General features: G+C 31.3%; 1 protein-coding gene across 1 annotated transcript; it reads left to right on the plus strand.

Moving 5' to 3' along the window:
• Nucleotides 1–6,829: 6,829 nt before the first annotated feature.
• On the plus strand, nt 6,830–14,896 carry LOC135133750 (fumarate hydratase, mitochondrial-like). The gene is made up of 4 exons (XM_064062242.1): nt 6,830–7,017; nt 7,162–7,287; nt 7,340–8,103; nt 14,310–14,896. The coding sequence occupies exons 1-4, from the start codon at nt 6,919–6,921 to the stop codon at nt 14,812–14,814; spliced, it is 1,494 nt and encodes a 497-aa protein (XP_063918312.1). The 5' UTR covers nt 6,830–6,918; the 3' UTR covers nt 14,815–14,896.
• The last annotated feature ends 88 nt before the right edge of the window (nt 14,897–14,984 follow it).

Raw genomic sequence — 14,984 nt, forward strand, 5'->3', positions numbered from 1 at the left:
AAGATCATTAATTTCATTCAGATCGGATAAAATCAATCACTGAAAATAAGACAGGGTGGGAGGGGCTAATCGTGTTCTTCTGTCGAGTGGGAATGAACAATGATAGAATCTAGGATGTGAAAAAGGTAAACAAAAAGAGCTAACCGTAACTTTTTTGTTATGCATACTATCTCTAATAAAAGAAATTGAGTGGGGCTAGAAGCTGCTAAAATAAGATCGAATTTGCCAAATCACATACCCGCTAAGAAAATAGAGGGTGGGTGGGCGGGGCTAGTGCCTGTTAAGATAAGAGTAATTTTGACAAATGAGATACCCTCTAAGAGAACTGGAACTATTTTTTTTTAATGAAACACTAGGTATATTTTTTCATAAATGGAAAGACAGATTTTTTTACTACAAAAAATCAACAGCAACCAATATTTTAAAATCAATAATGAAAAAGTTATTTAGTAAAATATTTCAAAATTTCTCCATTTAATTCAAAATCTACCTTAGTTATTTGAAAACAAATTGTTGTCATCACATAGATCTTTTAAAATGATAGCAATTTCCTCAAAGAACTGTCTACAGAATTTTTATAGCGAGCTATTTTGACGAAACTGTAAAAATTGCTGTACTTCAATTAGCGATTTTGGAAAATCGGTAGGAATTTCCGAAGAAACGAAGCCGAAAATAACTTCTGGATATCGAAATTTACAAGAAAAATCTTCAACTAATTTTCAGATATAGTTGAAAATAGACCGAAAACGTCAGAAGTGCTAAAATCAGTCTTATCTTATCAAATACTAGCCCCGCCCACCCACCCTCCCTTTTCTTATACAGTATGCCATTTGCCAAAATCAGTCTTGTCATAGCAAATACTAGACCCCCCTCCCCCCTCTCATCTACGACTAATTTTATTTTTGTTCAGCATGAGACCATTAATTTCATGCAAATTGGATAAAATCAATCACTGAAAAGGAGATAGGGTGGGAGGGTGGGGCTAATCATGTTCTTCTGTCGAGTGGGAGTGGAAACTAATAATAGAATCTAGGATGTGAAAAAGGTAAAAAAAGCGGTAATCGTATTTTTTTTATACATACTACCTTTAAGAGAAGAAAGATTGGGTGGGCGGCCCTATTAGCTGCTAAAATAAGATCGATTTTGGCAAATAATATACCCGCTAAGAAAATAGAGGGTGGGTGGGCGGGGCTAGTGCCTGTTAAGATAAGAGTGATTTTGACAAATGAGATACCATCTAAGAGAACCGGAACTTATTTTTTTTTAATGAAACACTAGATATATTTTTTCATAAATGGAAAGATTGATTTTTTTACTACAAAAAATCAACAGCAACCAATATTTTAAAATCAATAATAAAAAAGTTATTTAGTAAAATATCTCAAAATTTCTCCATTTAATTAAAAATCTAGTTATTTGAAAAAAAAAATTGTCATCACATAGATCTTTTAAAATAATACCAATTTCCTCAAAGAAGCATCTACAAAATTTTTATAGCGCGCTATTTTGACAAAACTAACTATTGCTCTATTTCAATTAGTGATTTTGGAAAATCGGTAGGAATTTCCGAAGAAACGAAGCCGAAAAAATGACTTCTGGATATGGAAATTTGCAAGAAAATGTCTTCAACTAATTTTCAGATATAGTTGAGTAATGGTCTATAATGTCAAAAGTGCCTAAATCAGTCTTATCTTATCAAATACTAGCCCCGCCCACCCACCCTCTACTTTCTTGGAGGATATGCCATTTGCCAAAATCAGCCTTATCTTAGCAAATACTAGACCCCCCCCCCCCCTTCTCATTCTACGACTTATTTTATTTTTGTTCAGCAGATCATTTATCTCATTCAGATCGAATAAAATCAATCACTGAAAATAAGACAGGGTGGGAGGGCGGGGCTAATCATGTTCTTCTGTCGAGTGGGAGTGGAAAATATGGAATCTAGGATGTGGAAAAAGTAAAAAAAAGCGCTAATCGTAACTTTCATACATACTACCTCTAAGAAAAGAAAGAGTGGGTGGCTGTGGCTAGTAGCTGCTAAAATAAGATCGATTTTGACAAATCACATACCCGCTAAGAAAATAGAGGGTGGGTGGGCGGGGCTAGTGTCTGTTAAGATAAGAGTGATTTTGACAAATGAGATACCCTCTAAGAGAACCGGGACATGTTTTTTTTTTAATGAAACACTAGGTATATTTTTTCATAAATGGAAAGATTGATCTTTTTACTACAAAAAATCAATAGTGACCAATATTTTAAAATCAATAATAAAAAAGTTAGTCAGTAAAATATCTCAAAATTTCTCCATTTAATTCAAAATTTAGTTATTTGAAAAAAAAATTGTTGTCATCACATAGATCTTTCAAAATGATACCAATTTCCTCAAGGAACTGTCTACAAAATTTTTATAGCGAGCTATTTTGACGAAACTGTAAAAATTGCTGTATTTCAGTTAGCGATTTTGGAAAATCGGTAGGAATTTCCGAAGAACCGAAACCGAAAATGATTTCTGGATGGCGAAATCTACAAGAAAATGTCTTCAACTAATTTTCACATGTAGTTGAAAAATGGTCGAAAATGTCAGGAGTGCCAAAATCAGTTTCATCTCATCAAAAAGTATTCCCGCCCACCCACCCCTTACTTTCTTGGAAGGTATGTCATTTGCCAAAATCAGTCTCATCTTAGCAAGTACTAGACCACCCCCTCTCATTCTACTACTAATTTTATTTCTGTTCAGCATAAGATCATTCATTTCATTCAGATCGGATAAAATCAATCACTGAAAATAAGACAGGGTGGGAGGGCGGGGCTAATCGTGTTCTTCTGTAGAGTGGGAGTGGACAATAATAGAATCTAGGATGTGAAAAAGTAAACAAAAAGAATTAGCAACACTTATGAACTTAATCGAAGATACGACACCGTAATACACTTACATTCCATCTCCGTTCCTTGAAAATAACAAATACAAATTATACTGGGATCGCACAATACTTACAGACTTAAACATTACAGCTAACAGACCAGACATCATACTTATCAAGAAACACACGAACGAAGCCATTCTCATTGACATTGCTGTTCCCAACACAAACAACATTATTCAAACATACCACACCAAGATTTCAAAATATCTACAGTTATCGATAGAAATGAAATCCATGTTGAATCTTAAAAAAATTTCAATTGTACCTCTAGTTATCTCTAATGTAGGTGTAGTTCCAAATAGCTTAGTTGAGAATTTAAAGTATTTGCATTTGAATGATTCAATAATTATCAAAATTCAAAAAGCTGTTTTGTTAGGAACATGTCATATTGTTCGTAAGTTTCTTGAACAGTCTGATCATGTTAGTCAGATTAGGTTAGCACCAGTAGGTCAGAGTAGTGTAGGTCAATTTTCAAGTGATGCGCGGATAAATGGTCGGTAGTTACGCTAGACTTTTGGGGATGGGATGAGATTAGAGAATAATAGCAGACTAATTTGTATGCTGTAATTCTAGAATCTCGAAAGTTGTTCTGTTAATCTAATCAATGCATATCATTACTTGGTCTTAGTACCCGTAATGATAGAAGTCTTGCCTGAATGCCGGTCATTTCCGGGTCAGTGGTGGGTCTTAATAGAGGTAATCGTAACTTTTTTGTTATACATACTACCTCTAATAAAATAAAGAGTAGGTGGGTGGGGCTAGAAGCTGCTAAAATAAGATCGATTTTGGCAAATCATATACCCGCTAAGAAAATAGAGGGTGGGTGGGCGAGGCTAGTGCCTATTAAGATAAGAGTGATTTTGACAAATGAGATACCCTCCAAGAGAACCGGAACTTGTTTTTTTTTTAATGAAACACTAAGTATTTTTTTACTACAAAAAATCAACAGCAACCAATATTTTAAAATCAATAATAAAAAAGTTATTTAGTAAAATATCTCAAAATTTCTCCATTTAATCCAAAATCTAGATATTTGAAAAAAAAAATTGTCATCACATAGATCTTTTAAAATTATACCAATTTCCTCGAAGAACCATCTATAAAATTTTTATAGCGAGCTATTTTGACGAAACTGTCAAAATTGCTGTATTTCAATTAGCGATTTTGGAAAATCGATAGGAATTTCCGAAGAACCGAAACTGAAAATGATTTCTGGATAGCGAAATCTACAAGAAAATGTCTTCAACTAATTTTCAGGTGTAGTTGAAAAATGGTCGAAAATGTCAAAAGTGCCAAAATCAGCCTTATCATATCAAATACTAGCCCCGCCCACCCACCCTTTACTTTTTTGGAGGGTATGTGAATTTCCAAAATCAGTCTTATCTTAGCAAATACTAAACCCAACCCCTTCTTATTCTACGACTAATTTTGTTTCAGTTCAGTATAAGATCATTCATTTCATTCAGATCGGATAAAATCAATCACTGAAAAGGAGACAGGGTGGGAAGGTGGGGCTAATTATGTTCTTCTGTCGAGTGGGAGTGGAAAATAATAGAATCTAGGATGCGAAAAAGGTAAAAAAAGCGCTAATCGTAACTTTTTTTGTTATACGTATATCTCTAAGAAAATAAAGAGTGGGTGGGGGGGGGGGCTAGTACCTGCTAAAATAAGATCGATTTTGGCAAATCACATACCCGCTAAGAAAATAGAGGGTGGGTGGGCGAGGCTAGTGTCTGTTAAGATAAGGGTGATTTTGACAAATCAGATACCCTCTAAGAGAACCGGAACTTAATTTTTTAATGAAACACTAGGTATATTTTTTCATAAATGGAAAGATTGATTTTTTTACTACAAAAAATCAACAGCAACCAATATTTTAAGATAAATAATAAAAAAGTTATTTCGTAAAATATCTCAAAATTTCTCCATTTAATCCAAAATCTAGTTATTTGCAAAAAAAAAATTGTTGTCATCATATAGATCTTTTAAAATGATACCAATTTCCTCAAAGAACTGTCTAAAAAATTTTTATAGCGAGCTATTTTGACGAAACTGTAAAAATTGCTGTATTTCAATTAGCGATTTTGGAAAATCGGTAGGAATTTCCGAAGAAATGAATCCGAAAAAATGGCTTCTGGATATGGAAATTTGCAAGAAAATGTCTTCAACTAATTTTCAGATATAGTTGAAAAATGGTCGAAAATGTCAGAAGTGCCAAAATCAGTCTTATCTTACAAAATACTAGCCCCGCCCACCCACCCTTTAGTTTCTCGGAAGGTATGTGATTTGCCAAAATCAGTCTTATCTTAGCAAGTATTAGACCCAGCCCTCTCTTATTCTACGACTAATTTTATTTCTGTTCAGCATAACATCATTCATTTCATGCAGATCGGATAAAATCAATCACTGAAAATGAGGCAGGGTGGGTGGGTGGGGCTAATCATGTTCTTCTGTCGACTGGGAGTGGAAAATAATAGAACCTAGGATGTGAAAAAAGTAAAGAAAGCGCTAATCATAACTTTTTTTTTATACATACTACCTCTAAGAAAATAAATAGTAGGTGGGCGGGGCTAGTACCTGTTAAGATGAGAGTGAATTTGACAGATGAGATACCTTTAGTGACAAAATGTCTGACGCCATCCTGACGTTGTTACTAAATCAATCCTTGTTGGTCACGTATTGTACATAGGGGGAGAAAAAGAGAAGTCACAGTCGCACTGATAAAAACAAATGTGTGACCTTGAAAGGGTTAATGCAGCGTGAATCAAGGGTATAATTGCCCCTTCGATCCTGTAAAGTGAGACGACACTGGAGTTTGAAAAAAATCGATTCTTATGCAACCAACATTACAACCTTTTAAACACACAGGCTACATACAAGTTTAAATTTGTTACTGGTGAAATGACATGAAACAATATGTAAAAATTAAAAGCACCTTTTACTCAATTTCCCTATAATTATATGTAATGACATCATGACTTGGTTGCTATTTTAGTTACATTAAGTAGCTAAATTAAACACGTTAAATATACAGATGTTTAAGCATCAATTTAAGTTGTTATTTTTACGTAATAAACAAAATCGGTAAAATTTTACAAAGAGCACTTCTCGATTTCGTACAAACTGTTTGCACAGAACTCTTCTACAGGACCCCCTGATCACGTTCCTCACCTTCAAATGTTGTGGAAATGCTTACTTTTGCCACAAAAAAATTTTTAAATTTCCCATTTGCACACTCGTCAATGGGAAGTCGTTTCGAACATAGCCTAACTTCTTATAGTCAACAACATGGGTAGGTGTAATATCGGGTTTTTAGTGGAGGCAGGGCGCTTCGCGCCCTGCACGCCATTACAAACATACCCCTAAACGTGGCACTTCTTGCTCCGTGGATCATTTAGTTATTGGAATTCGTGCGAGTTCAACTGTGTGTGTTGTTGGTTGCCTACATGCGGCGCAACTAATAGGGTGCAAACCATAGGGCGAACACTAAATATTTTTTTCTGACACATGGAAGCATTTCCACAACTTTTGAAGGTAAGGATCGTAATCAGGGGGTCCTGTAGAAGAGTTCTGTGCAAACAGTTTGTGCGAAATCGAGAAGTGTTCTTTGTAAAATTTGACCACAAAATCATATCAATATACTCGTAATACTGTTATTAACTCTTCTGTACCAGTTTCAGCCAATCAATAATTCGTCCAAGGCGAACCAGTCACAAGACATGTCGTGACTTAATCAGTCCATTATTAAGAAAAAGATCAACAGTTAGCTTCTACTCAACATCAACTTATATTTTAAGACTTTTAACAACATACATTTATTCTAAGAAAAACCAAAAAAAATTTGCAATGATTGACTTCCCGCAAAAATTTGAATCAAAACTGTTGCCAAGTAACACTCCCGTTGCCAACCACACGCACAGTTCTCCGAAGTGTCAAACTGAAAGTTGTCTCCTGCGTTCACTGGAGAGGTCAGGGGCGGAAGACTTATCGAAGGATGGCGCTATCTCGGCTTTACGGCAGTCGCATGCCTGCTGGCATAAAAGCCGCGTTGAATTTGTGCCGGAAATCCCAAAAACCCCAAATTGCCCTAATGGTAAGTTTCCGAACCCCTGTTATGTCATCAGTTTATTGCCATGGTTAAAATTGTCACAATTTCAAATTTATTATCACTTGCGTCCCAAAATTGCCGTCCACGATGACAGTCCAACTAAACCCAAAGTGTAAATGTTCGTGTCAGTCTGATTTTAGAATTGAAAAAGACACTTTCGGCGAACTCAAAGTTCCAGCTGACAAGTACTATGGGGCCCAGACGTTAAGATCTGTAATGAACTTTCCCATTGGCGGAGAGTTCGAAAGGATGCCGGTATGTACCCTTCACGAAAACGCTCTATTAAGATTAAAAAAATTAATTGTAGTACCCAGTCATCACAGCGATGGGTGTCTTGAAAAAAGCGGCAGCCATCGTCAACAAAGAATTCGGTTTGGACCCGAAGATAGCCGACGCTATCTCACAAGCATGCGATGAAGTCATATCAGGGAAGCTGTATTGTGACCACTTCCCTCTAGTTATTTGGCAGACGGGCTCAGGAACGCAAACCAACATGAACACAAACGAAGTCATAAGTAATCGAGCGATTGAGCTTCTTGGAGGACAGCTCGGCTCCAAAACTCCAGTGCACCCTAATGACCACGTCAATAAGAGCCAAAGTAGTAATGACACATATCCCGCGGCGATGCACATCGCCGTGGCTGTAGAAATCCAAAATACTCTTTTACCCGGACTTAAAACGTTGGCCGCTGCTCTCGATAAAAAGGCGGACGAATTTAAAGACATTATTAAGATTGGACGCACGCATTTGCAAGATGCTGTGCCGCTGACTTTGGGGCAGGAGTTTAGTGGTTATGTCCAACAAGTGTGTTTTGGTATTGATAGGATTAATGATACGTTGCCGAGGTTGTATCATTTGGCGATTGGGGGTACAGCTGTAGGGACTGGACTCAATACGAGAATAGGGTTTGCGGAGAAGTGTGCTGCAGAAATTGCTAAACTAACGGGGCTGCCTTTTACATCAGCTCCGAATAAGTTTGAGGCTCTGGCTGCCCATGACGCGATGGTTGAAGTATCGGGAGCTTTGAACGTGATCGCGTGCTCGATTATGAAGATTGCTAATGATATTAGGTAAGATATACCTTTTATTACACCTTGAGCGGGCAACTAGCTACTTTCATGTTTTTTCAACTTTTATGATCTCTAGAATACGAAAAAAGTGACCTGTCGTGTGTCTGTCTATCTGTCGTCTGTTTCAATTGGATTCATAACCTCTTAAACTACTGAACCGGTTGTTGTCAAATTTTGTATCTACATTAGGAATATCAAGTTCTTTTTTATTTTTCATTTTCCCGGTTTTTTAATTTTCATTTTCTCTATGTTATAATTTTTCGTTTATCCAATTTTAAAAATTTTCATCTTTGATTTTTCAGTTCTTCGATTTTCCAAGTTCCAATTTTGTAATTTTTGGATTTCCAATTATCCGATTTTCCGACTTCTGTAATTTTCAATATTTCGATTTTACAATACATATTTGGTTTTTTCGATTTTGCACTTTTCGATTTTTCGAGTTCTTGATTCCCAATTTTTAGATTTTTCAAAATTTTCATTTTATACTTTTTCATCTTTGATTTTTCAGTTTGACGATTTTTCCATTTCTTTGATTCAAAAAATTGAAAAATCGAAAAAGTGAAAAACGAAATATTGAAACATTGAACTAAAAATCGAAAAATTGTAAAATTAAATATCAAGAAATTGTAAAATCGAAAAAGTTTTAAAAAATAAATGGAATGAAAAATGAAATGGAAAAATTCTAGAGTCATAAAATTGAAAAAGTGAAATTTTTTAACATTATAGTTATAATTACATATTTAAAATGAAAACTAGAAAAATTGTAAATCAAAAATTAAAGAAACGAAAAATTGAAAAATAGACAAACTGAAAAATCTAAAATAGAAAAAACGAAAAATTCAAAAATCTAAAACCTGAAAAATCGAAAATCGAAAAAATCCAAAAACCAAAAAATTTCACATTGAAAAAAGAAAAATTATAAAATTGAAAAAATAAAGACAATAAAAAATCGAAACGAAAAGTTGGAAAATAAAAATTGAAAACTCGTGAATTGCAAATCTAAAAATTGAAAGATCCAAAAGTTGGAAAACCGAAAAACTCAAAAATGAAAACTCGGAAGAGTCGTAAAATTAAAGAAACGAAAAATTGTGAAAATGACAAAAATAAAAAACCAAAACTAAAAATTGATATTCGAAAATTTGAAGAAATAAGGAAATTTTAAATACAAACAATGAAAAAATAAAGAAAATAAAAAACCGGAACGTAAAATTGAAAAATGCAAAAGCTGGTAAATTGAAAAACTGTGAAAATTAAACTTGATTAACTCGAAAAATTGCCAATCGAAAAGCTGGAGAAACAAAAAAAAAACTGAAGGATTGACAAATCGAAATGTAAAAATTCTGAAAATAATGATAATTGAAAAATCAAGAAACTGAAAAATCTAAAACTGAAAAATTTCACATTGAAAAAAAACTACAGAAAGTTAAATGGAAACGAAAAATGAAATAGAAAAATTCCGAAGTCGTAAAATTGAAAAAGTGAAAACATTTTAAAATTATATTATTACATACATATTTAAAATGAAAACTAGAAAAATTGTAAATCGAAAACCGAAGAATTGCAAATAGAAAAAATCCAAAAACTGAAAAATTTCACATTGAAAAAGAAAAATTATAAAAATAAAGACAATAAAAAATGAAACGAAAAATTGGAAAATAAAAGTTGAAAACTCGTGAATTGCAAATCTAACCATTGAAAGATCCAAAAGTTGGAAAATCAGAAAACTCGAAAATGAAAACTCGAAGAGTTGGAAGTCGTAAAATTAATGAAACGAAAAATTGCTAATCGAAAATTTGAAGAAATAAGAAAATTTGAAAAATTTAGAATAATTGAAAACTAGAGAAATTTTAAAAGCAAAAATTGAATAAATAAAAAACCGAAACGTAAAATTGAAACAATTTTTTTTAATTATAATTATAATTACATATTTAAAATGAAAACTTGAAAAATTGTAAATCAAAAATTAAAAAAAAGAAAAATTGAAAAATAGAGAAACTGAAAAATCTAAAATTGAAAAAAATACAGAAAATTGAAAACCGAAATAAAAAATTTCAAAATCGAAAAACTGGAAAATTAAAAATGAAAACTCGAACAGTTACATGTCGTAAAATTGAAGAAATTGAAATAAAAAAATACATATAAAATCGGAACATTGAAAAATCGAAAAATCGAAAAATTGAAAATCGAATTTCAAAGAAATGAAATATTAAAGAATAAAAAAAATGTAAAATTAAAAATTGAAAACTCGAAAAATTGCAAATCGAAAATCTGAAGACACAAAAAATAAAGACAATAAAAAACCGAAACGAAAAATTGAAGACGGAAAATTGGGAACAAGAAACGAATAAAATTGGAAAATTGGGAAATCGAAAAATTATAAAATCTTTAACATTATAAAATCGAAAAACTGTAACATTCAAAGATCGAAAAGTTGAAAAAATAAATATCGACCAATTGAAAAATCAAAAAAAATTTAAAATCCTATAATGGAAATGAAAAATGAAATATGTAGTCGTAAAATTGAAAAAGTGAAAACATTTTAAAATTATATTATTACATACATATGTAATATATAAATGAAACTAGAAAAATTGTAAATCAAAAATTGAAGAAACGAAAAATTAAAAAATCTAAATGCTGAAAAATCGAAAACCGAAAATTTGCAAATCAAAAAATCCAAAAACTGAAAAATTTCACATTGAAAAAAGAAAAATTATAAAAGTGAAAAAATAAAGACAATAAAAAATGAAACGAAAAATTGGAAAATAAAAATTGAAAACTCGAAGAGTTGCATGTCGTAAAATTAAAGAAACGAAGAATTGTAAAAATGAAGAAAATAAAAAACCAAAACAATAAATTGCTAATTGAGAATTTGAAGAAATAAGAAAATTTGAAAAATTTAGAATTCAAACTCGAGAAATTTCAAATACAAAACTTGAGGAAATAAAGAAAATAAAAAACCGAAACGTAAAATTGAAAGTATTTTTTTTTTTTTTTAATTAAAATTATTATTACATATTTAAAATGAGAACTTGAAAAATTGTAAATCAAAAATTAAAAAAAAAACGAAAAATTGAAAAATAGAGAAACTGAAAAATCTAAAATTGAAAAAACGAAAAACTAAAACCGAAAAATTGCAAATAAAAAAATCTAAAAACTGAAAAATTTCCATATTGAAAAAGAAAAATTATTAAATCGAAAAAATAAAGACAATAAAAAACCGAAACGAAAAATTGAAGACTTGAAAAATTGGAAAATCGGGAAATTATAAAATCGTTGACGTTATAAAATCGAAAAACTAACATTGAAACATCGAAAAATTAAAAAATTGAATATCGAAAAATTGAAAAAATTTTAAAATCCAATAATGGAAATGAAAAATGAAATGGAAAAGTTCTAAACTCATAAAATTGAAAAAGTGAAAACATTTTAAAATTATAATTATTACTACATACATATTTAAAATGAAAACTACAAAAATTGTAAAAAAAAATGAAGAAACCAAAAATTGAAAAATCCAAGTGCTGGGAAATCGAAAACCGAAAAATTATGAAATTGAAAAAATAAAGAGAATAAAAAATCGAAACGAAAAATTGGAAAATAAAATTTGAAAAGATCTTAAAGTTGGAAAATCGAAAAATTGTAAAAGTGATGATAATAAAAAAACAAAACGAAAAATTGCTAATCGAAAATTTGAAGAAATAAGAAAATTTAAAAATTTAATATTGAAAACTCGAAAAATTTTAAACCTAAAAATTGTGAAAAATAAAAAAAAATAAAAAACCGTCGTAAAATTGAAAAATTCAAAAGTTGGTAATTGGAAAACTGTAAAATTTAAACTCGATTAACTCAAAAAATTGCAAGTCGAAAATCTGACGAAACAAAAAAAAAAATAAAAACAGAAGGATTGAGAAATCGAATAAACGAAAAAGTTTTAAAATCCAATAATTGTAAAATGTGAAAAATTCTGAAATCGTAAAATTGAAAAAGTGAAAAACTTTAAAAATTATAATTTACATACATGGTTAAAATGAAAACTAAAATAATTGCAAACCAATAATTGAAAAATTTCACATTGAAAAAAAAAACGAAAAATTGAAAAAATATAGAAAATCGAAAAACTGGAAAAATTAAATATGAAAACTCGGAACAATTGCCTGTCGTAAAGTTGAAAAAATTGAAACTGAAAAAAACAAAAAATTATAAAATCGGAACATTGAAAAATCGAAAAATTGTAAAAATGAAAAAAACAAAAAACCGAAACGTAAAATTGCAAATCGAAATTGGAACGAACGAAAAATAAAAAAATCAAAAAATTGAAGAAACGAAAAATTGAAAAAATCAAACGTTGAAAAATTGAAAAACTGAAAGTTTTTCGACTTGAAAACCCGAAAAATTGCAAATCGAAAATCTGAAGAAACAAAAAAATTAAAAATTGAAAGATTGAGAAATGGAATAAATGAAAAACTATTATAATTATTGCATGTTCAAAATGAAAACTAAAAAAACTGCAAACCAATAATTGAAAAATCAAAAAACTGAAAAATCTAAAATTGAAAAATTTCACATTGAAAAAAAGAACAATTATAAAAAAACGAACAATTGAAAAAACCGAAATTAAAAATTGCAAAATCTAAAAATTAAAACATCCAAAAGTTGGAAAATCGAAAAAAAAGAACAATCAAAAATGAAAACTCGAAGAGTTGCAAAACAAAAAATTATAAAATCGAAACGTTGAAGAATCGTATAAGTGAAAAAATAAAGAAAATAAAAAACCGAAAAGAAAAATTGCAACATCTAAAAATTAAAAAAATCAAAAGTTGCAAAGTTGGAAAAACTGAAAATTTTTGAACTTGAAAATGCAAAAAATTGCAAATGGAAAATCTGAAGAAACAAAAAAAAAATTCAAAGATTGTTTGAAAGTTTTAAAATCCAATAATTGTAAAATGTAAAAATTTTGAAATCGTAAAATTAAAAAAGTGAAAAACTTTAAAAGTTATAATTATTACGTTTTTAAAATGAAAACTAGGAAAATTGCAAACCAATAATTGAAAAAACGAAAAATTGCTAATCGAAAAATTGAAGAATCCAAAAATTGAAAATTTTCGTATTAAAAAAAAAAGAACGATTATAAAATTAGGGCATTAAAAACGGAAAAATTGAGAAAATAAAGAAAATCAAAAACCGAAATAAAAAGGTGGAAAATCGAAAAACGATAAATTAAAAATTGAAAAATTGCAAGTCGAAAATTTCAAAATACGAAAAACTGAAAAAATGGAAATTGAAGAAGCGAAAAAATATAAAACAGAAACATTGAAAAATCGAATAATGGAAAAATAAAGAAAATAACAAACCGAAACGAAAAATTGCAGATCGAACAACTGAAAAATTGAAAATTGAAACCTTGAGAAACTCAAATCGAAAATCTGAAGAAACAAACGAAATGAAAAATCGTAAAAGTGAAAAAGTCAAATCAACTACAAAACTACAGGAGCGTTATTTACGCCACTAGTTTTTACTGTATACAGGTTCGTAGAAAACAAAATTCGCCTTTTTTTTTTTTTAATTTTTCGAATGGGATTTGTTATTCTGTCGAAATAACCTTCGACCAATTTTTTCGCGTTATCTTTTATAAACACTTCTACAGTCAAGGTTTAAAAATTAACAGGCATACAGTTTCCGTCCTACTGATAATTAATTCATCTGTTTGATAATAATACCAGTTATTTTAAATATTTAATTATACATGGAATTCAGCAAGTCATCTTGCTGTGAAGCTAAAGAGACGTTATGTAAATGGCAATTTTCTCAGTGATACCTTTCTAAAGATAAGATAGTTTACATTGTTGATAATGTTGTGTAACAAATACTAGCGTGAATTGTTGCAAGTTTATGGTAGAAGGAAAATTGTCAATAGTATAAAAATACGCACCCAGTGTTATCGCTGACGGCATAGTTACAGTTTATTTTTAAACCGGCACCTAGATAATAAATTGAGAAATAATAAAGATCAAAATGACAATGAAAAATTAATAAAAATAGAAATTAAATATTATTTCGCACATAAATGTTTTTTTTTCTGTAAAAATAAACGGTATAATTTTTCAACTCATTTCAACAAAATAATGTGCGAAATTTTAGAGGAATCTGATGTGTATTGTTGGTTGCATTTCAAATTTTTTAACTTCAGCTTCCACTTTTTTCAGGTTCTTAGGTTCGGGCCCCCGCTGCGGCCTCGGCGAACTTTCCCTCCCCGAAAACGAGCCCGGCAGCTCCATCATGCCCGGCAAAGTCAACCCCACCCAGTGCGAGGCCATCACCATGGTGGCGGCCCAGGTGATGGGCAACCACGTGGCTGTCACCATCGGCGGCGCCAACGGCCACTTCGAGCTGAACGTCTTCAAACCCATGATGGTCTCCAACGTGTTGCGGTCGATCCGCCTGTTGGGCGACGCCAGCAAATGTTTCTCGGAAAAATGCGTGGACGGCATCCAGGTCAACAAAGAAAGAGTCGACAAGCTGTTGCACGAGAGCTTAATGTTAGTAACGGCACTGAACCCCCACATCGGGTACGATAAGGCCGCGCAAATCGCGAAAACTGCCCACAAGGAGAACAGCACGCTGAAGGAAACCGCCATCAAACTGGGAATTCTGACGGAAGAGCAGTTCCATGAGTGGGTGAAGCCGGAGAATATGTTGGGTCCTAAGTAAAGCGGTGGTTGTTTTGTTTTTTGTATATAAACGAGTATATTGAAATTATTTTGCTGTTAATAAACGCAGATTGATTTGTCAATTTGTTTGTGCTGACCTATGGCTTGTTAAATATTTTTCTGTGATAAGGCGAGGAGAGAGTAAAGTTTGTGGTTGTTTGTGTAGTTTGA

Source organism: Zophobas morio, unplaced genomic scaffold (genome assembly GCF_036711695.1).
Source record: "Zophobas morio isolate AGI-343-1 ecotype UQ-CSIRO unplaced genomic scaffold, CSIRO_AGI_Zmor_V1 ptg000022l, whole genome shotgun sequence".
Classification (NCBI taxonomy): Eukaryota; Metazoa; Arthropoda; class Insecta; order Coleoptera; family Tenebrionidae; genus Zophobas; species Zophobas morio.

Bases quoted from the DNA above. Each gene is read 5' to 3' on its own strand.
- LOC135133750 (XM_064062242.1), top strand. From the start codon at position 6,919: ATGGCGCTATCTCGGCTTTACGGCAGTCGCATGCCTGCTGGCATAAAA. The intron at 7,018-7,161 runs GTAAGTTTCCGA...TGTTCGTGTCAG, and splicing joins AACCCCAAATTGCCCTAATG to TCTGATTTTAGAATTGAAAA. The intron at 7,288-7,339 runs GTATGTACCCTT...AATTAATTGTAG, and splicing joins GAGAGTTCGAAAGGATGCCG to TACCCAGTCATCACAGCGAT.